The 27,937-nt window shown below is 41.2% G+C and overlaps 1 protein-coding gene across 2 annotated transcripts; it reads left to right on the top strand.

The window, feature by feature from the left end:
* The first annotated feature begins 779 nt into the window (after positions 1-779).
* On the top strand, positions 780-27,812 carry LOC123745584 (condensin-2 complex subunit H2). Of its 2 annotated transcripts, none has more exons than XM_045726263.2 (16): positions 780-894; positions 5,030-5,170; positions 5,870-5,995; positions 7,160-7,392; positions 9,062-9,281; positions 9,599-9,707; positions 10,275-10,440; positions 11,303-11,471; positions 13,993-14,133; positions 14,286-14,496; positions 15,226-15,401; positions 17,035-17,154; positions 17,682-17,795; positions 19,573-19,715; positions 24,790-25,041; positions 26,565-27,812. In XM_045726263.2, the coding sequence occupies exons 2-15, from the start codon at positions 5,069-5,071 to the stop codon at positions 24,965-24,967; spliced, it is 2,208 nt and encodes a 735-aa protein (XP_045582219.2). In that variant the 5' UTR covers positions 780-894; positions 5,030-5,068; the 3' UTR covers positions 24,968-25,041; positions 26,565-27,812. The 2 variants fall into 2 exon arrangements, with proteins under 2 accessions (XP_045582219.2, XP_045582218.2); XM_045726262.2 differs by lacking the exon at positions 780-894 and adding an exon at positions 1,111-1,129.
* The last annotated feature ends 125 nt before the right edge of the window (positions 27,813-27,937 follow it).

Here is a 27,937-nt window from a genome sequence, read left to right as displayed (position 1 = left end):
AAGGGTCAGGATAAGGATTTGGGATGGGACGGAGGGAAGGAATGGTGCCCAACCACTTGGACGGTCGGGGATTGAACGCCGACCTGCATGAAGCGAGACCGTCGCTCCATGACCGTTCAGCCCTATTAACCAGTTACATTTCCCAGTTGATGTTACTGGCAGCGGCAACAAAGTTATTTGAGTGTGAAAAGCGAATTTTCTTTGTCCCAGAAGGTTTAAAGATTGTACCAGTGGTACCATGAATGATTATTCCAGGGGTTAATGGAGACTTTATAGGACGAACTCAAGCGTTCTTATACAGTATATTATAAGAACGATAAGTTAATTGTTTAAATAATAGTTTGTAAAACAAATGATGTGACAGTTGAAGGAGCTGCCACACTACCACTACGCTGTGTTCTAGCTATCTCACTCACTCTATATTACTTCTTATTCTCATGCGAAAAATATTGAAGTGTCACATTAATAAAGTTCTTAGATACCATTTACAATTATTTATTAGCTATATAATAAATATTGTTGTATAGCTGCAAATAGAATTTAAATTTCAGCAAGTTAAAGTCAATCAAAGCCATGCGAACGACACTCTGGCTAATGAGAATGGGAAATATTTTACCTGAACTTTTGCTGATATAACGAATTATGTGCTACTAAGACGATACAAAATAACAGGTTATTTAAGTTTAAGAATAACAGAGACGAGCCACAGGTCAGTAAGCTGCGAATATAAGAAATTAGCGGTGTTTTGGTTTCCCATTTTCATTCATTCATTCAACTTCAAATCGAGACGATAACATGGCGGTCGGACGTTATATCAAAATGTGACATTCTCTTTAGATTTTTGACTCGTTTATCACTATATAACTGTACTGAACACCCTTAATAGAGCTTGTGGTAAGTGCAGAGCTCCAAGAACATTGTGACAAGTGAAGGCTCTGGGGAGCGTCTTGACTGGCGTCAAATAAGTGTAAAATTGCATTTGGCGGGTAAACAGTGTCTTGAAAAATCGTAAAGTTGTTTGTCAACAGACGTACCCGGGGCCTCTGGGTCGGTGCCGGGGGCCGGGAGCTGGAGCAGGGGCTGGTGAGAGCCTCTGGGTGCCCTGCTGGAGGAGAGAGAGGACAGGGAGGTGGGGAAGGGAGAGAAGGTGCAGTAATATATGTTTGTAGATGAGTGCCAGACCTCCCAACTTGACGGGGGCTATGTGCCACTCACTGGCACTCTTTGGGGTCCACTGGGGCACCGCTGACAATAATTACCGCTGATCAGTGTGTATTGTGCTACCTTTGGCACCCCTGGCACTCTAGAGTATGCTGTAGAAGCTTGGCACCACTGGACATACTTTGACAGCTGGGCACCCCTAATATTAGGGTATACTGTAGTAAGAGGGTACTATTAGTACTCCAGGGTATACTGTGGTAGTTTGGCATTACTGGCACTACTGGGTACACTGGGCACCACTGGTATTCCTGTGTACACTGTGCACCACTGGCACTCCTGGGTACACTGGGGCACCACTGGCACTCCTGGGCACACTGGAGCACCACTGGCACTCCTGTGTACACTGGGGCACCACTGGCACTCCTGGGTACACTGGGGCACCACTGGCACTCCTGTGTACACTGGGGCACCACTGGCACTCCTGGGCACACTGGAGCACCACTGGCACTCCTGGGTACACTGGGGCACCACTGGCACTCCTGGGTACACTGGGGCACCACTGGCACTCCTGTGTACACTGGGGCACCACTGGCACTCCTGGGCACACTGGAGCACCACTGGCACTCCTGGGTACACTGGGGCACCACTGGCACTCCTGGGTACACTGGGGCACCACTGGCACTCCTGGGTACACTGTGCACCACTGGCACTCCTGTGTACACTGGGGCACCACTGGCACTCCTGGGCACACTGGAGCACCACTGGCACTCCTGGGTACACTGGGGCACCACTGGCACTCCTGGGTACACTGGGGCACCACTGGCACTCCTGGGTACACTGGAGCACCACTGGCACTCCTGTGTACACTGGAGCACCACTGGCACTCCTAGGTACACTGGGGCACCACTGGCACTCCTGTGTACACTGGGGCACCACTGGCACTCCTGTGTACACTGGGGCACCACTGGCACTCCTGGTACACTGGGGCACTCCTGGGTACACTGGGACACCACTGGCACTCCTGGGTACACTGGGGCACCACTGGCACACTTGGGTACACTGGGGCACCACTGGCACTCCTGTGTACACTGGGGCACCACTGGCACTCCTGTGTACACTGGGGCACCACTGGCACTACTGTGTACACTGGGGCACCACTGGCACTACTGTGTACACTGGGGCACCACTGGCACACTTGGGTACACTGGGGCACCACTGGCACTCCTGTGTACACTGGAGCACCACTGGCACTCCTGGGTACACTGGGGCACCACTGGCACTCCTGTGTACACTGGGGCACCACTGGCACTCCTGTGTACACTGGGGCACCACTGGCACTCCTGGGTACACTGGGGCACCACTGGCACTCCTGTGTACACTGGAGCACCACTGGCACTCCTGGGTACACTGGGACACCACTGGCACTCCTGTGTACACTGGGACACCACTGGCACTCCTGTGTACACTGGGGCACCACTGGCACTCCTGGGTACACTGGGACACCACTGGCACTACTGTGTACACTGGGCACCACTGGCACTTCTGTGTACACTGGAGCACCACTGGCACTCCTGGGTACACTGGGACACCACTGGCACTCCTGTGTACACTGGGACACCACTGGCACTCCTGGGTACACTGGGGCACCACTGGCACTCCTGGGTACACTGGGGCACCACTGGCACTCCTGGGTACACTGGGACACCACTGGCACTACTGTGTACACTGGGCACCACTGGCACTTCTGTGTACACTGGAGCACCACTGGCACTCCTGTGTACACTGGGACACCACTGGCACTCCTGGGTACACTGGGGCACCACTGGCACTCCTGGGTACACTGGGGCACCACTGGCACTCCTGTGTACACTGGGGCACCACTGGCACTACTGTGTACACTGGGCACCACGCACTCCTGTGTACACTGGGGCACCACTGGCACTCCTGTGTACACTGGGGCACCTCTGGCACTCCTGGGTACACTGGGGCACTCCTGGGTACACTGGAGCACCACTGGCACTCCTGGGTACACTGGAGCACCACTGGCACTCCTGGGTACACTGGGGCACCACTGGCACTCCTGGGTACACTGGAGCACCACTGGCACTCCTGGGTACACTGGGGCACCACTGGCACTCCTGGGTACACTGGGGCACCACTGGCACTCCAGTGTACACTGGGGCACCACTAACCCTCCAGTGCATATTGTGCCACCAGTGGCACTCTTCATTACACTGATGTACCATCAGCACTCCAGGGTATACTGTGGCACCTGGGCACCATTGGCACTCCTGGGTATACAGGAACAGTGGCAGTTGGGCATCAGTGGCACTCCAGTGTACACTGTAACAGCTGGCACCACTGGCACTCCTGGGTATACAGGTACAGTTGGGCATCACTGGCACTCCTTGGGATACTGTGGCCGCTGGGTTGCACCACTGGCACTCTAGTATACTGTGGCACCATTGGCACTAGGATTTACTGTGGCACTTGTGATACTTGAGAGTGGCACTTGGACTGCATGGTAGTGACTGCCTCACCTCTTGCAGGTTGGCGTTCAATCCAAGTGATTGGGCACCCTTTTCTTTCCTCTGTCCTATCCCTAATCCTTATCCCTTATCTCCCCTTCTATATATATATGGAAGGGATATGAGGTGCCCTTTCAGGAGTCATCTCCCATCATGCAGGGTGCAGTTGCACCTCCACAGATCTCCAGTATCATCTTTTGATACTGGTAATGGCTCATAAGGGCCACCACTTACGGGCTATTCATGCCCGTGCCACCTCTTGGGTGGCTTAATCTTTATCAATCGAGGTGCCCTTTATAGTTGTGATGGCTTAGCACGTTTTCTTGATAAATTAACTTGCCTTACCTTAAGGGTGTCCCTGATATTAGGGCTTATTGAGGGTGGGGCAGGTAGCCTGTTAGGGTTATTGTGTTCACCCCCCTCCCCCTAGGTCTGTGACTGACCTGCACAATGCATCTACAACAGTTGCCTAGCTCCCGGGTATGTATTTACTGCTAGGTAACATCAGGTGAAAGGAAACGTGCCGAAATGTCTGCATCCTCTGGAATCGAACTCGTGACCTTTCAGTTGTGATCCTATTAAAAGCGATTCTACCCAGATTCCCAGAGATTGTTTGTAATAATTAGAGCGCTTGCCGTGATGTGTGTTGTTTATCGAGGAAAAAAAGGTACCGTTTTACTTTTTATTCTAAAGGGATTATGCTGGATTCCGGGTAAGGATGTGGTGCACTATTGTGTGTGGATAGGCACCTCGGGCATGGCACTATTTCTGTACAGGCTCGGGGGTAAGTAGGAGGCCACCTGCATGGTTAATTATTCATTGTATTTTTCATTGTATAAGATGCACCTCTGCTAAAGACCCTCCTGTATTTTACAAGGATATTTTGTACTATCTTGAGGACTCTTGCTTACTATTTTTCTCCATGCTGACATTTTCTCTCGGATCTTCTGTTGATCAGCTGGGCTCTGAACCCCAGCTGATCAACAGGAGAACCTAGAGTTATTCACAGTTACTGTACTGTATCTGGGAACTTTACCCAAATATAGTATGATTATTTCAGTACAGATTGATTAGTTTTATGAAGTTTTGAGTACAGTACTGTATTTAGTAATGTATCATGTTAATAATCTAGAGGTTATATGTAGAATGAGTAAATATTGGACTCGATTGTGGACAAAAACATGTGCGTATAATAGAGATTGAATTTGTTTATGTGGCATTAATGCACTAAATTTCAAAGGAGAACTCTGCTGTAATTTATTATTATTATTATTATTATTATTATTTAAATGACAATAAGTTTTTTATAACTCGTAATCTACAAGTTTTTCTTCTTACAGGTAACAGCAAGATTTCATGAATTTTCACAAGCTGCCAAGATGCCGCAAATAGCCTCAACACAGGAGTTGGATGCTCGCTTCTCAGTTTTTCTCAATCCAATTCGAGACCTGACTAAAAACTGGGAAGTGGACATTGCCAAGGTGAGAATGTTTCCAACCGATACTAAAAAAATCTGCGTCTTCCTTATGCTTTAAAGTCGATTTCTATACAAGATATTTCAAGACATGCCTTATTATCCCATTTCAAGGATGGGCAGTCTCATTTTCGTTCCATTTCCACGGAGGGGTTTGATTTCTGTAAAGCCTCCAGATGTCTGTAAAGCTTCCGCTGGTAAGGATGAGGCAAGAAAATTATGAGGGGCTGGAAGAGTTGTCTGCGATACCATAATTATATACAGTATACATATACATGTATACCACATGTATACATGTGGTATACATGTATACCACGTATACAGGTCACTTCGTGATGGTCAGTGGGTATATTTACTCTAGTGTGTTTCTCATATTGATATTAACACAGGATTATAAAGACTGTAATTACCTAAGTGTAATTACCTAAGTGTAGTTACAGGATGAGAGCTACGCTCGTGGTGTCCCGTCTTCCCAGCACTCTTTGTCATATAACGTGTATATGTACAGTTGTGCAGTATGAGCAGGAAGCTGGAAGCTCTAACTTTGTGTAGTTATTGCCGTCTGATCTCTAGTACAGTACTGTAATTGTAATGTTCTTTACTGTAAACTGATCATTCACTACTGCTACTCTGTATTATTATGCTTGTAAGTTGTGATGGTGTTTGAAATGATTTTGATAACATTATTTTGTTGTATCCTTTTCAGTATTTGGAGGAGTATTTGGAGGAATTGGCTGAAGTGCAAATTACTTTTGATGGAGGGGAAACGCTGATGAATTTTGCTGAGGCAGCCATGTTGATTCAGGGTTCAGCTACGGTGTACAGCAAGAAGGTAGGCTGTTTTTAAGTACTGAGTTTTTATTGTATTGGGCATAGTTTTCTGGTAGTTTTTATTGTATTGGGCATAGTTTTCTGGTATCTTTTATTGTATTGGGCATAGTTTTCTGGTATCTTTTATTGTATTGGGCATAGTTTTCTGGTATCTTTTATATTGGGGCAATATAAAATTTGCAGTGGTAACAAAATTCATTGCCCGAATAAATTTGACATATATGATCTCATTCATTCACACAAACCTTACAAACATCTCAGTGTTAAAGGTCAATACTGTACATCTTCTCAGAACTAACCATATAGATCATTGTATAGTGATTGGCTCATTCAGTAAGTTTCCAGCTGTTTCCAAAAGTTAGAAAAACAAACATACACACACGCATGCCTACACCCTTCCCCTGTGCAGACATGCAGGACTGTAGTTCCCACATACTGTATCTTGGTACTATCTTGAGGTTATCTTGAGATGATTTCGGGGCTTTAGTGTCCCCGCGGCCCGGTCCTCGACCCGGCTTCCACCCCCAGGAAGCAGCCCGTGACAGCTGACTAACACCCAGGTACCTATTTACTGCTAGGTAACAAGGGCATAGGGTGAAAGAAACTCTGCCCATTGTTTCTCGCCGGGGCCTGGGATCGAACCCGGGACCACAGGATCACAAGTCCAGCGTGCTGTCCGCTCGGCCGACCAGCTCCCTTTCTTTTTTTTACTGCTTTCTTTTTCTGGCAAATCCTTAGTCACACATTAAAAATGTAACCATAACATTTATAATGGAAAGCATCTTTATTTCCACTGGAAGAAAAATCTGCAAAATGACAATTTGTGTTTATAAATGCATAGACCATGCCATTATTTCTGACTATTTTATTAGAGATAGTTGCAAAAGCATTTTGGAATCAAATTATTCTATTATTACCAACACTACATTTCCCACTTTTATGTGGCAAAGAGGAACTTGAGGATAAGTTGAAAGATGACTTAAGACGAGATCTCGACCCAGTGTTCTGCCTTTTCGCAGTAAGCGATATCGGACTGTTGGTCCCACTGGGTGGTGGGTCACTAGGCAGTGGGGTTGTCATATCCAGAGGATATCTCAAACTACACTAGCTTAGTTAAAAGGAAACTTTAAAAAATATGTATTTCATATGCCACTTTATTTTTCAGGTGGAATTTTTATGGCAGATGGTTCTACAGATGCTGGATCTGCTTTCCAGTAGACGCAATGTAGAAACTGCAGTAGCGGGTGGTAAAGAAACTGGTGGAGGGGGGAAAGCGTTACTCGACCATTCAATGGATTTTAACAAGGTCGACAACATTGGAGAGGGAAGAAACATTGATTTAAGGGAAGATGAAGATGACGAGGAAGATTTGGAATGTTGTAAAAGGAAGAGTTTTAAGTGAGTTAAGTCTTGTTGAAGATTCTATAAGAGAATGTATGAGAGGCATGTTTGAAAATATAAATGTAAATGACTGTAAGGTTGGGGTTGAGCAGGTTTGTTTGAATTTATCTTAATCCTGTGTCTGTACAGCACCTCAGTTAGGCTGACACGAAATGCTGAGTTTTTTATTTTTATTTTGGTAATAACAATAACAGGTTTAAAAGAACCAACCATCCCTCAATTGTTGGTGTTCTGCAGACGGAGTTTGCCAAAGAGATATGAGCAAATACTGGCAGATATTAACTGGGATTTCTATCCCAAAAGTATTCACTCCTGGTGTATACTAGAAGATATACAAGCCCTATATGAGACCTTTCTGGTCTCTGGAACATGACATTGAACATAACATTTGAGTATTTCATACATGCACAAGAACAAGCGTAAACAGAGGGCAACCCAATATTTTAAAATTAATTTAATGTTCCAATATACTGTACCACTTACTTTGTAATAGAATATTTAAAAGACATTTATCTGCACTGAAAAAAACAAATGCAGGGTAGAAGTATAATCTCATGTCCCAGACTTTGGCCTTGAGCCTAATCCTCATAATGGTAATGCTTATATTATGAAATTCCCTCTAGAACTTACCAGCCCCCCCCCCCCCTACAAAAAAATTTACATTGCATACAAATTTTCTAGCTGTAGCTTGTTTATTATTGAAAATAATTTTGAAAGTTGAATTTGTAAATATTTCATGTATAGTTATTATAAATTACTTTATAATTTGAATTACTAATGTTAGCTAATTGCATGATTATAATATTTAACATATCATTTTATGTAAATTGGTTTTAATGTTCTAGTCAAATCTAGAAGAAATTTGTCGAAACAGCTATTCGGTATACTTGACTGAATTTACACAATTATATCACATTCTCTTGGTTTCTCAGTATTGAAAGTTAAATAACTCCTTGCAACTCAAAAACATGATCTTTTTTCCCAGTGGTAGCTTTGAGACCACTTCTACAAGGGTGTATCAACTTGAGACCAGATTCGCGAAGCAGTTACGCAAGCACTTACGAACCTGTACATCTTTTCTCAATCTTTGGCGGCTTTGTTTACAATTATTAAACAGTTAATGAGCTCCGAAGCACCAGGAGGCTGTTTATAACAACAACAGTAGTTTATTGGCAAGTTTTCATGCGTGTAAACTGTTTAATAACTGTAACCAAAGCCGTCAAAGATTAAAGAAAGATGTACATGTTTGTAAGTACTTTCGTAACTGCTTCGTGAATCTGGCCCCTGGCCTTTGTTTTTGCATCTTTTAATCTTAGTAAATGGGCGACCTTTATTTATGCTTTCTCACACTTTTATGCATATACAATACTAACCAAGGTTTGCTCATCTCTTTACGTAGACCATCCCTTTTTGTTTACCATGCAGTGGGTCAACAATTCTCATTGTACATGGGTTATCTCCGCTAATAAGCTTGTAAATATATATACTAGTGAGTGAGTGCCCAGTTATTCCAGATTGTGTTTTGTTCAGTTCAATTTCTTCATTTATGTATTTAGCAGAAAAATTTCAGTAGACTTTAATTTTTTATAATATATTAAAGCAGTGCTGTATATTATTTATACAAGCTGAAAGAAATACAAATTTAAACCAAAGAATTTTTATTCAGGTTCTTGCCAGCAACCCCTCTACATTTAGTAGAAAAAGATGGAGAAAAGTCCCAGAATCGTGTTTCTTTACTGATGAAAAATGGTGAGGTGTTTGGGGCAAAAGATGACTTCAGAATCAATCGGTCATATTTGACACCTATGGGAATGTTGTGCATGGAAGTTCCATCAGAAATATTACGTGATGCAGCCCTGAGACTTTTGAATTCTCCAGATCCTGTAGTAAGTTTTATATTACCTGTTAAATATTTAATGATAATTGAGATTCAGTGCTATTATTAGGGTTTGAAAGTTGAAGAAAGCTATGAAAACAACTAGTTAATTTCAATTTCTGGGTTATGTTTTACAGTATAGACGGCATAGTTTCCCATTTTCTCCTTGTTTACTCCCATGTGTGCGTATAGATGTGGTTAGTAGCTTGCATATGTAGCAATTCACAAACTTGCCCCCTTTGTGAATGTCTTGGAAGAGAGCAATTAAGATTTTGTGATAAACAGTAACTGTAGAAATCATTTTTCTTCCTGTCATTTATGCTGCAGAATGAAGGTGATGCAGAAGCTGCAAGTGCTGGGACTTGTGCTCTTCCTGCTGAGCCACAAGCAAGTGATGCGCTACCACAAGGGCCAGGTGTACACGATGCAGTAGAAGGCCAGTATTTGTGTTGTTTGCGTTACAGTTTGAACATACTAACTTGTAAGTAAATTGTGTGGCATTATACATCCAACTCAGATGTATGGGAGACAGGGAGCCAGTCGGCCGGGCGGACAGCACACTGGACTTGTGATCCTGTGGTCCTGGGTTCGATCCCAGGCGCCGGCGAGAAACAATGGGCAGAGTTTCTTTCACCCTATGCCCCTGTTACCTAGCAGTAAAATAGGTACCTGGGTGGTAGTCAGCTGTCATGGGCTGCTTCCTGGGGGTGGAGGCCTGGTCGAGGACCGGGCCGCGGGGATACTAAAGCCCCGAAATCATCTCAAGATAACCTCAAGATAGACTGTGACAGCAATTTGAAGGCTGTACTATATGTAGATCGGGAGGAATAGATAATTTATAAGTTTGGTGCAGGATAAAAAACTGTCGGAAATAATATCTTGCTAAGCGAGTTTAGACAGTATTTCTAATAAGAAAATCATTCTATTTTCATGATCACTATTAATTGTAACAGATTGGACAGGCAGATTCCATCATTCTTCTTAGTAATTCAGTGTATTACAGATGATCAGGGTGTTGATGTGGACGGTGCAGCTGATCCTGCCGACTTCTTTGATGACCAACAACCAATGAATATAGAGGAGGAGGAAGGTAGAGAAAAGACAGATGAGGGAAAGGAAGAGGCCAAGAATAACAACAGCCTCAATGTCATCGACCTTCCTAATGGACGGTAAGCGCAGACTTTCATCAAAGTTCATTCCTTCGGCTGTGCCTAAATTCGAGACGATCCCCGGTACATGAGTACATTTTTTCCCCGCCTCCTGATATTGTTAGGAGTTATTATTATGACTTCCCTGATCACAGGAATATATAAAATATTTTGGGACTTTGGCTGTGGTGAAGCCATGAAATCTGACTATGATGTCCCTATATATATATATAGGGGTCCCCGATTTCCCTTTACCTCTGTTGAGTGGATCAGATTCCTGTACTGTTCTCTGGTAGGTGATTGTAAATCGATAGACCCAGGTGTGGAACCAAGGACTTGACACGTATAACTGTGTAGCTCGGAGAGAAGTTGAGGGGAACCATCAAAAAGAGGCGTTCAATTTTATTAATTGCTGGTATTGATGTAATGATATATTAGCTGGAGCTTGCATACAATACCCATTATACTGTAAACCCTCATTTTATACCTGGTGAGATTCATCTACAGTTATCTGCCTTATTTTGGCAATTTCATCACACTGGTGGATGTAATATATAGGTCTTATATCTAACAATGTCATAACTTTATACTAGTGGTTTCCACTCATTGAGTGTTAGTGATTGCACTTCTGTCAGTCCTAGTTTCTTAAAGTACTGTTGTGTGGTCTTAAGTCTAATTCAATTTTGGGTATGTTACATGTAGCCTTAGCTGCCTTGGTGATATTTTCTTGGCTGTTACTCTGTGAGATGGTATCCACACAAAGGAGATTCTGGAATGTTTTGTTTTGCTTGCTAAAGAACTTGCAAGAATAAAGCCAGTTATATATTTATATTGTAAATGCTATATTTGAAATATGTATTCAAACTTGAATAAATTGCGACAGGTATGGACTTAGAAAGCGAGGTGGTAACGAGAAAGAAGTGATTGTAACGCTGAAGTTGACCGATCCATGGAAGCCACTAGACCCTCATGCAGAAACTCCAGCCAAGAGGCCCGTGAGGGCGGGACGGCTGCGCAGACCACCACCGTGTGCCTGTCATCGCCAACCACTAGTAGGAACTCTAGTTTTGTTGTGTATTGAAGGTAATATGTCGGCTATCTGTACTTCATAATACAGTGGAGCCTCTGCTAACTGTCTTCCCATTTCCTAGATTCGTTGCTCATCCATACAGAGAGTTTTGGTTCGTCACTCCCAAAAAACCGTAGCATATCTGGTTATTGGAGATTAGCCCCGTTATCCAAGGCACTTCAAGAAATTCCATTAAAGTATTTTCAAAACAAATGTCATTGAGTGAATTTGTCCTTCTTGAAATTTGGTAACTTGGTCGAAAGTAAGGTTAATTAATTACCTGTCAATGTGAATGTCTAAGCTTGTATAAATGTGAACTATGAGACTTAATACATGCCGACCTTGGTAAAATTCACTGTGAATGAAGAAAATGTTCGAGATGTACAAAGAAATCACATTATCCATGAGAAACTCGGTTGGAGTCACAAGGAGAATCTTATCCATGAGAAACTCGGTTAGAGTCACAAGGAGGATCTGAACCTGCACACTGGGTACTCCCAAACACACACCGTAGACCACTACACCACAACATGGTAAAAACAGTGCAACCTGAGATTCAACGGAATCCTCTAGGGGGTTTCGAGTCTTACTCGAGCCCAATCAGGGTTTCACACATTGAACCATTCACTCTAGCTGTGGTCTAGAAGTACTAACTCCAACCCTTCCCTTGAAATTGCACAGAAGTCACCCTCGCACTCACTGCTAACCTTCTCCCTGGCCTGATATCCACATCTGCACATAAAGTAATAACTCACAAATGAATGACATTCTTTTGTCTGATTTGGATACAAGTATCCATGATTTGGATATGAGTATCCAGGATTTGGATACGAGTATCCAGGATTTGGATACGAGTATCCAGGATTTGGATACGAGTATCCAGGATTTGGATACGAGTATCCAGGATTTGGATACGAGTATCCAGGATTTGGATACGAGTATCCAGGATTTGGATACGAGTATCCAGGATTTGGATACGAGTATCCAGGATTTGGATACGAGTATCCAGGATTTGGATACGAGTATCCAGGATTTGGATACGAGTATCCAGGATTTGGATACGAGTATCCAGGATTTGGATACGAGTATCCAGGATTTGGATACGAGTATCCAGGATTTGGATACGAGTATCCAGGATTTGGATACGAGTATCCAGGATTTGGATACGAGTATCCAGGATTTGGATACGAGTATCCAGGATTTGGATACGAGTATCCAGGATTTGGATACGAGTATCTCAGTTGGCGAGTACCAAATTACTGGGTTCCACTATTGTTTGGTTAATATCTATGGATATACAGTATGTGTATAGATTCCATTCTGATGTCACTTTAAACAGTCCTCTCTTGATATATAAGTTTTCCAATTAAGTCAAATACAAAATTTAGTCCACCATGAATGTCGAATAAGTTTCTTTAATATATTGTAACTGGCTATATTATCTTATAAAAAAAAACTCTTCACTAAAACCCCTTCTGCAAGCAATACTTTGAAATAAATTGACTGCACCAAGTACTGCTCTGATGCTGCTAATAGCCAACTTCTAGGTGATTGCCCGGCCACTACACCCACCTGACACCAGGTAAGAGCACTGGCAGTGTAAGGAGAAAGCAGCTAGCAGTCTTGTCTCACTTGAGATGACAAGTGAGATTAGTCTATATACTGTATTACATTTACAGTGTACACCTGAAAAGGCTCTGAGTACCAGGACCAAGGGAGGGCATAGGAGTGATTGTGGAGCATGCTCAGATGGGAGCTTATTTACACTCGAAGCCTCATTTCTGAGCTTCACCTAGTCAGTTGCTACCTTGGGTAAGACTCACCACAGTGGCCAGGAGAAGAGAGAAAAGTAAGAAAATACAGTATGTATATGGAAAACATAATAGTGCTGCAGGAAATATTTTGACTAAGCTTGAAGGGGATATGAGACCCTCAGCCCTGGAGCATCATATCCGCCCTTGATCCCTCGGTGATGATCGGCTGTCTTACTCCAGGTGCCTAGAAAAATGTCATTTGTTTGGGACAATCAGACGTTGCCACAGTACACACCGTAGCATAAAAATAAGACTTGATAAGTCCAGAGGTTTACAACAAATCTTGTGCCCAAACTAATAAGAATTTGATGCGTACCATGTACAAATAGATAGGAGGCCGGGCCGAAGCAGGTATGTCTTGCTCCATCTGGACACTCGCAAGGACACTGGCTTCAGCCACACCTAACGTATTCCCACATGTGAACCTACAAACTCCTACACACATCTGCCCATCCCACTCACATTCATTCATTTTGTCCTTCCTTTTGTGCTCCCATATTATATTTACTGGATGGGGGGAGGCATTTTTTGTTTTTACCAGTATTTTTCAAAATATTGATTGTATTGCAAGATACTGGGATCCCTGCCATGAGCACCAGCTTTTGAAAATTTAAAATTTCTAAATCCTGGTGCTAAATAAATTTCTAAATTTATACAAGTAGCTAAAGTAAATGCAGTTTTTTTCTTCAGATTGCTCCTAGAAGAAAGAGTATCAAGAAAAATGAGAATACAGATAACGATAAGAAAGCTGAGAAGTCACTTCCATCTGTAGAATCTTATATAACAGGGGAGCTTGCCGGAATAATTGGTTCGTCAACTAAAAACCGAAAGGTAAGCACAGGCTAAATTGAGGATATTAGTACGCTGAGCCAGTCAATACGTTGATGCTAGTAAGCACTTTTCAGTTTTTATTTTTTTTTTTACTATGTTTTTGTTTTATGAGATCAGTTATTCAAGTTTGTATTAATTATTTTCTATGACAGATACCCCCAGAACTTGCAGAGGAAGTCAACAAAGAGGTAGCTAAAAGACTTGAACTGAACAAGTGTAAAAAGGTTAAAGACTTGCTGAAAGAAGGAGCAGCAATTGATGTAGAGGAAGCTTTGCAGAAAGTAACAGAAGATTTAGAAAATAGGCAAAGAGTGGATGAAGAGCTAGATGATCCTCTTGATTGTGATGGAGTTGCAGATTTGGGTGAGTAAAAGAAACTTACGAAGTACAGTCATCTTCTAACCTCAATGGAATAGACGATATGGGACTGGACCTTTTCCATTGTACTATGGATGCGGATACAGCATTTTTGTTCCCCCCCCCCCCCCCTTAGGGTAAATCATAAAACTCTTTGAACTCTTTGAATAAATCTTTGAACAGTTACTCACCACTATTGTATTTTACTGCACATTTGCACAACTCACATGCACTTTAAATATGCTGGAATGCTAAAGGGATAAAAAAAAAGGATTAAAAGAAAAGTATACTTTTGTTTTATCTTGCAGAAGAGCAAGGTTATCCTTGTCTTCCTCTAGACAAAATGCAGATGTACAATACAGTAGTAGAGTTAAGGTTATAAGCCCCATATTATCGTCAAGACTTTGTGCTGCTGACTTGGTTGGCTCACTACCAATAGGCACTCCCAACTGTACACTGCTGAATAACTCTTGCATATCTCTTCAGGCTTTAAATTTGCTTAGTGCCTTTCTGCATCTCAACCTCTGGTTTGCTCTCTCACGCCATTGAAGTCAATACAATTTTTTTCTATAAAAAGCAGGAACAAATCTGTCTTGCTCATCAGCCTTGCTCAAATTCACATCTTCAGTACAAACCTTAAAATGGAAGCCTACAAAACCATACAGAAAAAAGTCAATCAGCAATGATGTCCACTAATGCTGTATAATTGTTTCTCGTTTTATGTTTGTTTTTCAGATGTTGATGGAGATGACCTGCCAGCTCCACCTCTATTTCTTCCCGAACCTCACGATACCACAAGACAACCTGACGTTGTCAGCCAGCGACTAAGTGACAGTAATTTTGATGAACCTGGAAGCAATTATGAAGCCTTGGTACAAAAATGGGTAGCTGATTATATTACTAATGCTCAGGTGGGTAGGCCCCTCTAGTATTTCATTAAATTTTTATTGTGTTCCCCAAAGGCATGCCTTTGGGGAGTTTGCCTGTAATTGTTTTCACTTGGTAATTTAGCTTACTGTGCTAGACTCCCTCAGTGGCTTCCCTGAGCTCATGGCACTGATATTACAGGGCCTCGTATTCATATGAGGCCCCCCCCCCCCCCAGACATCTGTAGCCTACTGGGAACCACGACTAGACTCCAGTTCGTTGAAAAAGAGATCAAGGGAGCGTTGATCAACCTACAACTAAAAAAAAAAAAAAAAACTGTGCAGAATGTCATAGGCAAAACGAAAACAAACCACTGATCTGAAGTGAATAAATTAGGAAAAAGAAGGTAATAGATAGTTAGTTGGCAATGGGTATACAACCCATACTCTAACCCCCCACCAATGTGCAGCATTAGGTGGCAGGCTTGGTTACCCAGCTTCCCGGCCAACCACCTCTCTCACTTATTACTATTCCCTTACGGAGCATTCATTTGGAATACAGTAGTTCAGAAATTAAGGCCTCGAGTGAATATGAAAAGCTGCATTCTTAGCATGACAATCTGATAACCCTCTATTCCTTCCAGTGATTCTTTGATTCTCTTATATGAATAGTTTTTTCTGTGTCGTTTAGAATGTGGTAAGCCTCGAGGGTGGGCAGGTGGTATGAGGTAGACTGCTGCCATCTGGTGGTGATCTTTTTTTATATACAGTATACATAAAACGGCTTTACCAATAATTGTTTTTCTGATACTGACTGACTACATGATACAAATACTCTAACACAAATGACATAATTATTAACACTTGCTAATGATTATAATAATCATAGTATACTATTCCTGGGAAGTCCATGGAATATAGCTGTGTTAAATGGTTTCCAAAAGCAGTAATTACTGAATAGTAACACTATTAAATAAATCAATCATAAATGTAGTTGAGGACAAGATGCTTTATGAATTCACCATATGGGGTTGAAACTCTGAATACAACCATGAATGTGTTTTTAGGAGAACTGAATACCGTTCTGCAGAACCCGTGGTAAGTTGGTGGCGACTCTGGCCCCAGCTCAACGAACTAAAGAAAGTCAAAATAATTATTTTTTGTTTGTATATCGTAAAACGTTATGCACTAATGTAAAAATAAAAATTAAATATTCTACTTATCATAGTTTGCCTGTAATAAGACAAATAAAGGTTAATAACATCTTTGAAAATTTTCAGCCAGAGGCCAATCCCAGCTGATTTATGGGATGTCTTGATAAATTAGGAAGCCACATGGCAATATGTCCCCCCCCCCCATTTATTATCGTTATTTTTATTAATTTTTATTTTACCTTCAATGGAATGATTTTGGGTTGACCAAGCACCGGATCCTTTTCATTCATGGAAATCAGGATATGTATTTTTAAGAATATTGTTTGTAATATGAGGTATGCCTGGCAGAGGGGGTCTAGACTACCTCCTTCGATAGTCACTGATCAAAATAAATGTTCGATAATCACTGATCAAAATAAATGTTCGATACTCATTGCTCAAAATAAATGTTTAAAATAATTTGGCATAGAAAACAATTTATTTGTCAAAAGTTTGATTGTCTATAATTTTACTCTACCTTCCAGGAGCATGTTACGTCCTCTTCCCTTGTGAAACGTGTGAATAAATGGCGTGAAAATATTATGCCAAAATTGGATGAAGAGGAACACAGACGGCAGTTTGATATTCACCGATATGGTTCTCAGGTAAGTCAGTCATTCGTACACGAATTACTAGTTGTTTGGAATATTATTTTATTTGCTCCGTTTCTCTCGAAGAAAATTTCAGTTCCTCGAGCTACATTAATACCAACATTCATTCTTGAGCTAGGCCCCTCTTTTTGATGCTTCCCAGGTCGTGTGTTTCCTTGTGGTTGGGTTCATCTAGAACACAGATATACACTGTTTATATCTATATACTATACTCATTATCCTCTCTGTACTGTATGCAGTACAGAGTACAATCTTTCTTGAGTGCTCTCACCTGAAGACAATCCATATGTAATTTAGGTAATACTTTGTGAAGGAAAGTTAAACTAAATATACTGGAAGTTGTTGTATATGTTACACTTGTATTAGTGAACTGTATATAAGGTTATTGTAGTTGTTGATAGTTGTCAAAATATTTTTGTTTACATTGTTTGAACAGGTTTAAGTAAATTTTGTGTTTTCTCTTTTTCATTTTCTTTATATATATTTTTTATGTGCTATTAATTATTTGTTATTGATTGCAGGTGTTGAGCCACTTTCCAGAAAATGGACGTAAGCAAACGGTATCTTTCAGTACTGTAGCGAAGGGTGTTGAAGCCTGGGAGGTGTCTAGACTCTTCCTCTCCTGCCTCATGCTGGTAAGGCTGCTTTATACACCATTTGTGTTTTAATGTTAGTAATACTGACTTTCTAAACTAAAATAAAAGTTGGGTAAAGATGGCCATGTCTGCCAAGTGGTTGGTCTCTGGATAGTGGCACCTAAAAAATCTGTAGGGCCTGCTTATGTGATAAAATAAAAACCCCTTCCATTCACCTGGGCTGTATGGGTCTCGAACCATGGACCCTCACGCATGTGAGGCCGACGCTCTATCAACTGGGCTATGAGTAGTCTTAAAAAGGAAAGTTTCCTTTAAGACTGCTCGTAGCCTTATGTTTATTTCCACGGAAGTGTGGATGATAATTTATTAAACCCCCTCCACTAAAAGACAAATAAATCTTTTATTGTGTCAACAAAATATTGACTTGAAACATGAAAGGTATAATAACACAGTGGAACCTTGAGTTGGCAAATCTTGAGTTGGCATGCAAACTTTCCAGGCCAGATTTACTCACCCAATTCCATGAACAAGAGTTTGCTGAAGAGGGGATGAATTGATTTCCTTAGGATATTAGAACAGAGTTTGCAGACTGATGAAAAAGTTGCTCGTCATATCATAAATATCTTCAATATCATATCTTCAATAAAGATTTCCTTATTGAAATCAGCCCATAGAGCATGGGAAATATGAGGGTATGAATGTTAACACTCTTCAATAGGGCTCAAGTCACAATCATAATGATTTTCGGAGATGGATGCAACATTAGAAAAAGAGTTGGAGCCTTGGGAAAGCCATTGAGCATATTTAAAATCAGTTTCTATGGTTCATTGTAATTTTGAGATTTCCCACTTTTCTTTTACAAATATAATATTTTTTCCTCTGAAAATGAGGTTTTGAGGCAAGGGTGTGGGAAATATGCTAAATGTAGTTAATATATCTACAGATAGGTTCTCTGGGTAGCTGTCCTTCATATGACAGGTTGAAATTATAATTTCACTCGGTGAAATCAACCCATAGAATTTGGGAAATATTAAGATTTGATTGGTAACTGTTACGTTCGCCTTATGCGTTTTTGTTCTCGTATTGGCATCCTTGGTGATATTTAGCGCCCTCTGATTATTCCGCACTTTGATGGTGCAGAATAATCAGAGGGCGCTAAAATAATGGACCTATGGCTCCAGTCATGTTTTTAATGATTTTTGTAGATGGTTGCAACATTAGAAGGGAGTTGGCGCCTTGGGTAAGCCATTGACAATATTTAAAACCAAATTATATAGTTTGTTTTAATTTCCAGTTGCAGCAGTTTTCATTCATTAAAATAAGGCCCCTTCGTCCCTTGAAAAATGGCATTTTGAGGCTGGAGCATGGGAAATGTGCTAGGTGTGGTGAAATCCTTTTATAGACAGGTTCTCTTGGTAATTGTCCTTCATAAGATTGGTTACAATTAAAAATTAAGTGAAATTAACCCATAGAGCATGAATTCATTAGCTCTGTCCTGATTGTTGTCAAAGGCTACCCCCTAATATTTAACATATATAGTTTATTTTTCACGAGTATTTATTTGGTCAGATTTATTTTAAGACCGAATCAACTTGGCGATACAAATTTGGATCCATGGTTACGTTGTAATGTTGTTTGCAATGTAACCGTTGTTTGAAATAACAAGACCACCACCTAATTTAATAAAGGAAAACAATTAGGTTTTGTCTGTTTGCAAATTTCTTGAAGTCAGCCGAGTTTGTTAAATTGATTGTATCTGAAGGTTGTGCTAATGAAATGTGAGGTAACTTTGTATGTTTTTTCCTCTCACTTTCAGGCAAATACATACAACATAGAGTTAAGTGAATCCCAACCAGGAGAATTTGCCATGGACTGTCTTGAATTAACTCTTCTCTCCCGGGTCCGTCATCACGAAGAACTGGAAGAATATGCAGCGCCGTCACAAGCTTCCCCGCCTTTGTGAGTACTATGTGGCTGTGTTTTAAGCCACTGGTGTGCTGTAACATTAGAGCATAGGTTCCAATACTCCTCGTGTATCCTACTAATTTTCTCGATATTATTATTAATAATAATAATAAGAAAGAAAAAATAGACAAAATAGGATTTGGGCCTTATAAATAAATAACAAGTGTACTTGCCTAATCAAAGACGAGTGTTGTTGGGTTATCTTGAGAGGTTTTCGGGGCTTAGCGTTTCCGTGGCCCGGTCCTCGACTAGGCTCCTCGACTTTTTGTTACACACCCCCAGGAAGCAGCCCGTAGCAGCTGTCTAACTCCCAGGTACCTATTTACTGCTAGATGAACAGGAGGATCAGGGTGAAAGAAACTCATTTGTTTCCGCCCATTTGCCCATTTCTTTCCGCCTCCAGCAGCGATCGAACCCGGAACCTTAGGACTACGAATCCGAATCGCTGTCCACTCAGCTGTCAGGCCCCTATATAATGTAGTCGAACATCCATCCCCAATAATTAGGTGATGAGGAAAGGCATACGAAGTCACAGATAATAAAGAACCACATCATACAAGCCAACTGTAAACCCTGCCAAGGTGGAAAGTCTAAACAGATACAAGTCGAAGGTAGATGTATTACATACATTAACACACGGTTAACTACTGGTGCATTAATTCTTCGTCGACAGGCCTTGCATTGTGATCAATTATCAAGTACTTGATCATACATGAGTAGGTTCTGGGAGTTATTCTACTCCCTGAGCCCAGCCTGGGGCCTGGCTTAACTTGTGATAACTTGGTGCAACAAACTGCTACATATACGATATATAATGTATTCATTATTTACATTATACGACGTATACGTTGTCTATGATAACGTAGATAACGTTATCTACTAGGTAGATAATTCAGCCTGTTCTCTTTATAGCATGTCGCATTTTGACGTATGCTTTTTTCCGAGGCCAAAAACCGATGTACAGTGGCACCTCGATTAACCCTTAAAGTGCGCATCACTTCATATGAAGTGTAAATCGTTTTACCAGTCAACTGCGCTTCACTTCATATGAAGTGTATGGGTACCGCGCACGATTTGAATGGCCCGCGGTGTAGCTGGGGGTCCCATACGCTGCCCAGGGGCTCTAGTAAACAGCGGCCATTTTGAAAAAAAATCCAGCTCACGATCCGATGGCATGGGAGGCCTCAGTTTAGCGAGAGTCACCATGGCGAGCGCACGGTCAAACGCCTCACGGGCACGCACCACTCAGTCCCTCACCCCAGAGCAAATAGCCCACGAATTATTCTCTGAAGGTGAAGAAAGTGTGTTTGACGATTCAGACAACGATGAGGATTATACACAGTTGCCGGGTGATAGTAGCAGCAGCAGTGAAAGTGAGAATGACCGCCATGCCATGGCGAGGCCTATACGCTCTCCCATGCCTCCTCGCCCATTTTCTACCCCAATTCTACCACGACCTCACAGTTCCTGTGGATATTTTCTGTTTGAGGGTGACGAGTCAGAGGGAGGTGACTCCTTTTCTGGGTTTAGTGACTCAGATCAACGTTTTATTGAGCCTGTGGCTGGTACCAGTGGTGTAACTGGGCGAGAAATTGTCGCGTCAGCAGCATCTCGCCCGGCCAAGCGCCACCGCATGGCACCACATGAGGGACCAAGACCCTCGTGTTCACGTGCACCCACCTCACGTGCACGTAGCCGCCGTGCTTCTCGCAGACGGTATTCAGCTCCTGGTCGCCGGTATGCATCGCTTCCTCGCCATCTTTCCTCTGCATCTCGCAGGACGCCTGGTGTACTTGAGTGGAGTGATGGTGACGATTTTATTCCTAATATTCCTCACTTTGACGATAAAGATGTAGGGATTACAAACCTTTTCCCTAATCAAGGTGAGGACATGGCTGAGATGGAATATTTTACAGCATTCTATGATGAACCACTCATGGAATACATTGTACACCAAACGAACCTGCATGCTGCTTACCTGATTGAGAGGGAAATCACAGAATTTTCATGACTGCAGCGTTGGAAAAATACCACAGTGGCGGAAATGTATGTGTTTTTGGCACTCTGTTTGTTGATGAAGCACTGTCACAAACATGCAATAAATGACTATTGGAGCAAGGACAAGACAATACCAACACCTTTATTCGGGAAATATATGTCACGAGACAGGTTTCAGATACTCCTCAGGTGTCTACATTTTGGAAGTGTTCAGGACCGAACACCTGATGATAGACTGTGGCGAGTGAGGCACTACATGAACGATGTTATTGGAAAATTCAGAGATTTTTACGTACCAGCACAGAAGCTGGTGGTTGATGAATCTCTCATACTTTTCAAGGGACGTGTTCCATTCAAACAGTACATTCCCTCAAAACGAAACCGATTTGGCCTGAAATTTTTTGTTCTTTGTGATTGTGAGACAGGATACGTGTTACACATGATTCTGTACTCGGCTAGTGATGTAGACATTCCCGGTAACGACGAACATGGATTCTCGGGGAGTGTAGTGAAGACCATCATGGCTCCGTGGATGAACAAGGGACACATTTTATACACAGATAATTACTATACAAGTCCCTTGCTAGCTCGGTTCTTGCTAGAAAATAGAACCGGATTGGTTGGTACAGTAAAGCCACAATGAAGGGAAATGCCTGTGTTTGACAACGACATTGCAGTTGGTGAGTGTCAGAGAAGGAAAAGTGATAACATTCTGTCAGTTCGGTGGAAAGACAAAAGAGAGGTGAACTTGTTGACAACAATTCATGATGGAACAATGGTGAACAGTGGGAAAGTGAGCCATAAAACAAACGCACCACTATATAAGCCAGACTGTGTTTTAGACTATAATATCAACATGCGGTTGATTGATAAATCAGACATGATGATTGGCACTGCAGAGTGTGTGCGGAAGACATGTAGGTGGACGAAAAAAGTGTTCTTCCATCTTGTGGACATGAGCATGCTGAACTGTTTCAACATGTACCTTGTGAGAACTGGACGTAAGCCCACTTTCCGAGACTTTGTATTTGATGCTGCAATACAGTTATTAGGAAAGTTTGCAAAAGATGTCCCAGGTATTCAGCGGCCCATCATAAACCCACTGTTGCAGCATGCTGGTACTCCACGCCTCGCTCACACTGAAGGCTTCCTAGCACACAAACTTAAGTATTTGCCACCTGGTGTGAAGCGTGCAATAGCCCAACGTGATTGCTTGGTGTGTAAAACAACGACACGTAGAGACAAGAAACGGAAGCTTGTGCAAACATGGTGTGAAACGTGTGGTATCCCATTATGTGCTGTCGACTGCTTCAATGACTACCACAGTCTAGAAATCTTCTAAGTGTGCTTCAAAGTGTGTATAGCGTGTGCGAGTGTGTAAATATGTAAACATATAAGCAGATAGCGTGTGCGTGTGTGTAAATATATACAAATATAAGCAGAACATACAATATAATAGACTGTAATGACATATTATATTGCCGTAATTGAAAACATTTGTGTGCGCCTGTGTATACTCAAATATGCAACAATTATTGATACAAAATATGTTCAAACAGTATTTGAAACACAATTAGTGAAAAAAAATTAGATATAATGCGCTTAGACATTGTAAATAAATAGCGCGAAAATATATTTGTGGCAACTCTGGCTGTTTGAGGACCGCGCGCAACACCTCCCGGGCGTGTACTGCATGAGCGAACATGCAGATTGTGACGTCATCACCGAGCTTCTCGGCTCTATTGCAACAAAAGTAAGTACAATAGAATTATTTTTTTATTTTTCCCGTGATCAGTGAACAGAACTTAACAGATTAGGAAAAAAAAAAAAATTTTGTTTTTTTCAAAATGACATGCGCCTGTGTGGATAGCAGGATATTAGACCCCGAGCATGTTAAGGGTTAATGAGTTTAATCCGTTCCGGCACCGAGCTCGTCTTGTGAAACAACAAAAAAACTGTCGTAAAAGGTGTCCGAGAACCAGTGGAAATGCTCGTTAATCGAGGAAAAGCTCGTTAGTAGAGACAAATGTTCTGCTAGTAGCTCACTCATTACTCGAAATGCTCGTAGATAAAGCCGCTTGTTAATCGAGGTGCCACTGTACAAAAAAATTGGCAGTGGCTCGTGAAATTGACATAATTTCCCGTTTTCTCTTTGTGGGTTCTCTGGTTGGCTAGGTTTGGGCTACTTTAGTACAACAGTTTTCTTGACATTGGGAATGCTCACAAGAATGGGCTGGATAATTTGCTGCCATGTTTGTTTATTTTCCTGTGAATCTTGAAGCTATCTATTTTGCTCCTTTACATTCTCCTGCTCCTTGTACCTTGTGATGGAGGGGGGGGGGGTCAGGTTTTGGCATCTGGACACAAAGAAATCACAATAGCGTGATGCATCAAATGATCAAATCAGTAGAACTTTGGTTTCAACATTTGACCATGTCGTAGCTCAGTCGATTAAAGCAGCTTCTGGGATGCTCTCGGACATAGGTTCGAATCCTCGTCAAGCCCTTGTGGACTTGAAATGAGGGTTCCCTGGTCAGGCTCCCCTCGGCCCGACCGGGGAGCCGGTCGGCCGAGCGGACAGCACGCTGAACTTGTGATCCTGTGGTCCTGGGTTCGATCCCAGGCGCTGGCGAGAAACAATGGGCAGAGTTTCTTTCACCCTATGCCCCTGTTACCTAGCAGTAAAATAGGTACCTGGGTGTTAGTCAGCTGTCACGGGCTGCTTCCTGGGGGTGGAGGCCTGGTCGAGGACCGGGCCGCGGGGACACTAAAAAGCCCCGAAATCATCTCAAGATAACCTCAAGATTTGTTCATTTGGCATCTGGTTTCTAGTATTAAGGACTTTAAAGAGCTGATGTGACTTACAAGTGAGAATGTATCCAGAATGTAGCAACAGGGAGCCACCAACAGAGCCGTCCCAGTAATTCACGTTGTGCCGGGGCAGAATGTCAACTTTCTCTGCCAATGCAGGTTCCTGTCAATGAATTCAGCACGACCTTATATTTGAGGGCAATCGAGTGGTGCTGTTCCGAGGAAAAAAAAATAAAACATAAATGTGTCTTTATTTCAGACGAAAGGATCGCAGCAAAACGAAGGTTCGACCCAATACCCCACCTTATGAACCTGGGGTTTACTCTGGAGAACCTCCTCCCATCTGTGCCGACATAACGCAGATTACGTTAGCAGCTGATAATGTGCAATATAAATCAAAGGAACCCACTAAAGGAAGAAGTAGAACCAAAAGATGACCAAGATGATTGACTGTTTATTCTAAGATGCTGTTTATAACAAGCTACAGTGCCTTAATAGTTGGTCATACTCTGTGAGTGTTATTTTTGTATTAAATTCTTTTCCTTAGATACAATATATTACTCTTGAATAACTAGTAAAAATTTGAGTATTATATACTTGAGTACAGTATCTCATTCCAAACCAAATACATTGTACAATAAAACATACATTTCAGTAATACAGTATAGTATAAGGGAAATTGTAGTTGTATTAGTGAAAACCTCTAAAACAAATAAATATTAATATTTTTATCAAATACTGTACATATACTGTACTGCAGTATTCAGTATTGATCGTTTGACAACGTTTATCGTCATGTGTTGATTCACAGGGTAACGTGGTTAACGTCATACGACAATTTAAACAATTATTGTCTGGGTTTTACATGTATGATGCAAATAAGCATATACATAGTACAATAATAGGGGTTTGTGGATGTGATGGAGTTTACCTTAACCCAAGGACAAAATCTTACTTTACATGGGTCAAAGTGGGTTCCAAGATCATGCTTTGCTTAATTATCTTGGTTCATCTGTCCTACACTCTGTATTGGCTCTTTGCTGATAGATTTAGGTGGAGATTTTAAAGATTCCTGTTGTTGCTCAGTCACTTCCTTTTTTAGCGTTGGAATTATTTGTCCACCTGGATCTGTGCTCGCACTTTCTTCATTGCTACCCCTCTAACACCGTGTTTTCATTTGGGAGTCCGTCTGTCTCTACATACCTGGATGTCCTGTACTTTTGGCTTGCATTTCTCTGAAATTTCTGAGCATGCGGCAACAAAGGAATTCCTATCCTCTTCAGAAGAAATACTTTTTAGAAATGTTGCTATTATCAGGAAATGTAATTATCCTTATTGCAGATTCAGAATATTGATTTATTAGTTATTTTATATTTTCTTAAATCATCTGGAAGATGGACACATTTAATATGTGACTGCAGATCATAATTGACAATTGATATAATTTGGGTACTCTTACACTTTTGTCTCATTTCGTACAAGAGACGGCTGTGGCCTTATTTCAACTCAACAATGTAGGTATTATTCCACAGTGTAGGTGAATAGCCTTCATTATGTGCGTTAGTTTGCGTCTGAGTTGGCTCTTTCTTTTCTCTCTCTCTCTCCATTCAAACAGCCAATTACTTTGTTGTGCATGTGATTTATGGTGGATTTTACCTTCGATTTTTGTTGCTCTCCGATTCCCAGGTACACCTTTGCCTCATAGAGCGAGCTAGATGTTGGGTCTGATTTTCAGTGAGAGATGGATCTCATTGGGTTGGTATTGGGGGCCTAATGCTTAGTTATAGTTGCCCAGCTTATAAGCTAGGGGCAGCTACTGGAGAACCCCCCCCCCTTTATCCCCACCCCACCCCCCCACCTCCCACCCCCAAAATTTCATTTTCATTTCATTCGGTGCTTTATTTTTCTTTTCATATTTATCAGACATGTGGAAAAGTTTTATGCATGTAAGGTGAGGCTGTTGAATAGTCAAGATAGAATTAGATTACCATTTGATTATGAAATTCTCATTCATTAAACTATATTTTTTTCCAGGAGAGCAGCCAAGCATTGTCTGTTTGGATGGCCCAAGTTTATTTGTATAGCAATATTCGTGCAGCTAAGTACACATATTTAAATACAATCTGTAATTGGTGTTAGAACACAACCAAACTGTATTGATCTTTGGAAATATTATTTGAGGGGGAAAAATCTTTCTCCCTTCATGGAGAAATTCAAATACGTTGAGCCAATACCCTTTTTTATAATGTCCGTGCTCTCCATATTATATGTACAGTAAGTTAAGTCACTCATATAAAGTTATTCTATGCAAAGTTCAAATGTAAATAATTGAATAGAGTCTAATTTTATTAATCTTAAATAAGTTTTAAGTTAATAGGCGGATTACATTTTCACAGCAGCTGCCTTTTTAGTTAATGCACGGAAGGTAACTGGTAAAAGGATGTGTGGTTTTATCCTGGAAATGTATACTGCTGAAACATTTTTAAGTTAACATTACTTTATTGTATTATTAATCCCTTGGTTGCAACACTATTTTTGTCGGCTGTATCTGTATTGAGAATACACCCCCAACCTCCAGGTATAATTTTTCATTTTGTATTAAATTTTTAGCAGAGAAGCAATTCTTTATTTTTGAATATAAAGTCTGGTTCAGGTGACCTATCTCTCTAAAGGTCAATTTACCTAAAGGTAAATTTTGTGTTCGCAAGCCATTGTCACTCAATACTGTGTAGCCAATAATCGTATTTGTCAGACGGAAAATTAGAGGGGGGTAGGACAGGAGTCCTTTTTACATATTAGAAATGTAATCAAACAGGAAAAAATAAAAATGTATGCTATTTCTATGGATAACATTAAAATATTATATTAAATAAAAATGGCATTTTAAATATGAAGAGGGAACATAAAATAAGTTATACCTTATAAAATAAGGTATAACTTATAAAATAAGTTATAAGAGAGGCAGGACCAAAGAGCCAGCGCTCAACCCCCGCAAGCACAACTAGGCGAGTATATTCTCTTCCAAGTGTTGATCGATATTGTCAAGCGCAACCAAAGGGTTCAAATACAGTACAGGTACTGATTCATGTATTTCATTTAGTTACTTATATACTTGTATCATGATTACTGTGTGTATAAATATGTATGCTTTTCCACTTGCATGGTTTACCTTATCTGCCTATCTGTATATACAGTGTTTATATAAAGTATTTTATATATTGAATGCATTCCCTGTGTGTTGTCTTGTATTAGGTCACTTGAAATTATTCATTTTGAGATACAGTATATAGTTTTATTATCCAAATAAAGTTAACTTTATATTTAGAAATTTTATTTGATAACAGTTGAATAATAACTTGTTAAAGGCTGTTGACCACAAGGAAAAGAAAATTAAAAGAATCGAAGTA

Source organism: Procambarus clarkii, chromosome 71, assembly GCF_040958095.1.
Source record: "Procambarus clarkii isolate CNS0578487 chromosome 71, FALCON_Pclarkii_2.0, whole genome shotgun sequence".
Classification (NCBI taxonomy): domain Eukaryota; kingdom Metazoa; phylum Arthropoda; class Malacostraca; order Decapoda; family Cambaridae; genus Procambarus; species Procambarus clarkii.
This window is presented reverse-complemented; position numbering and strand designations above follow the sequence as displayed.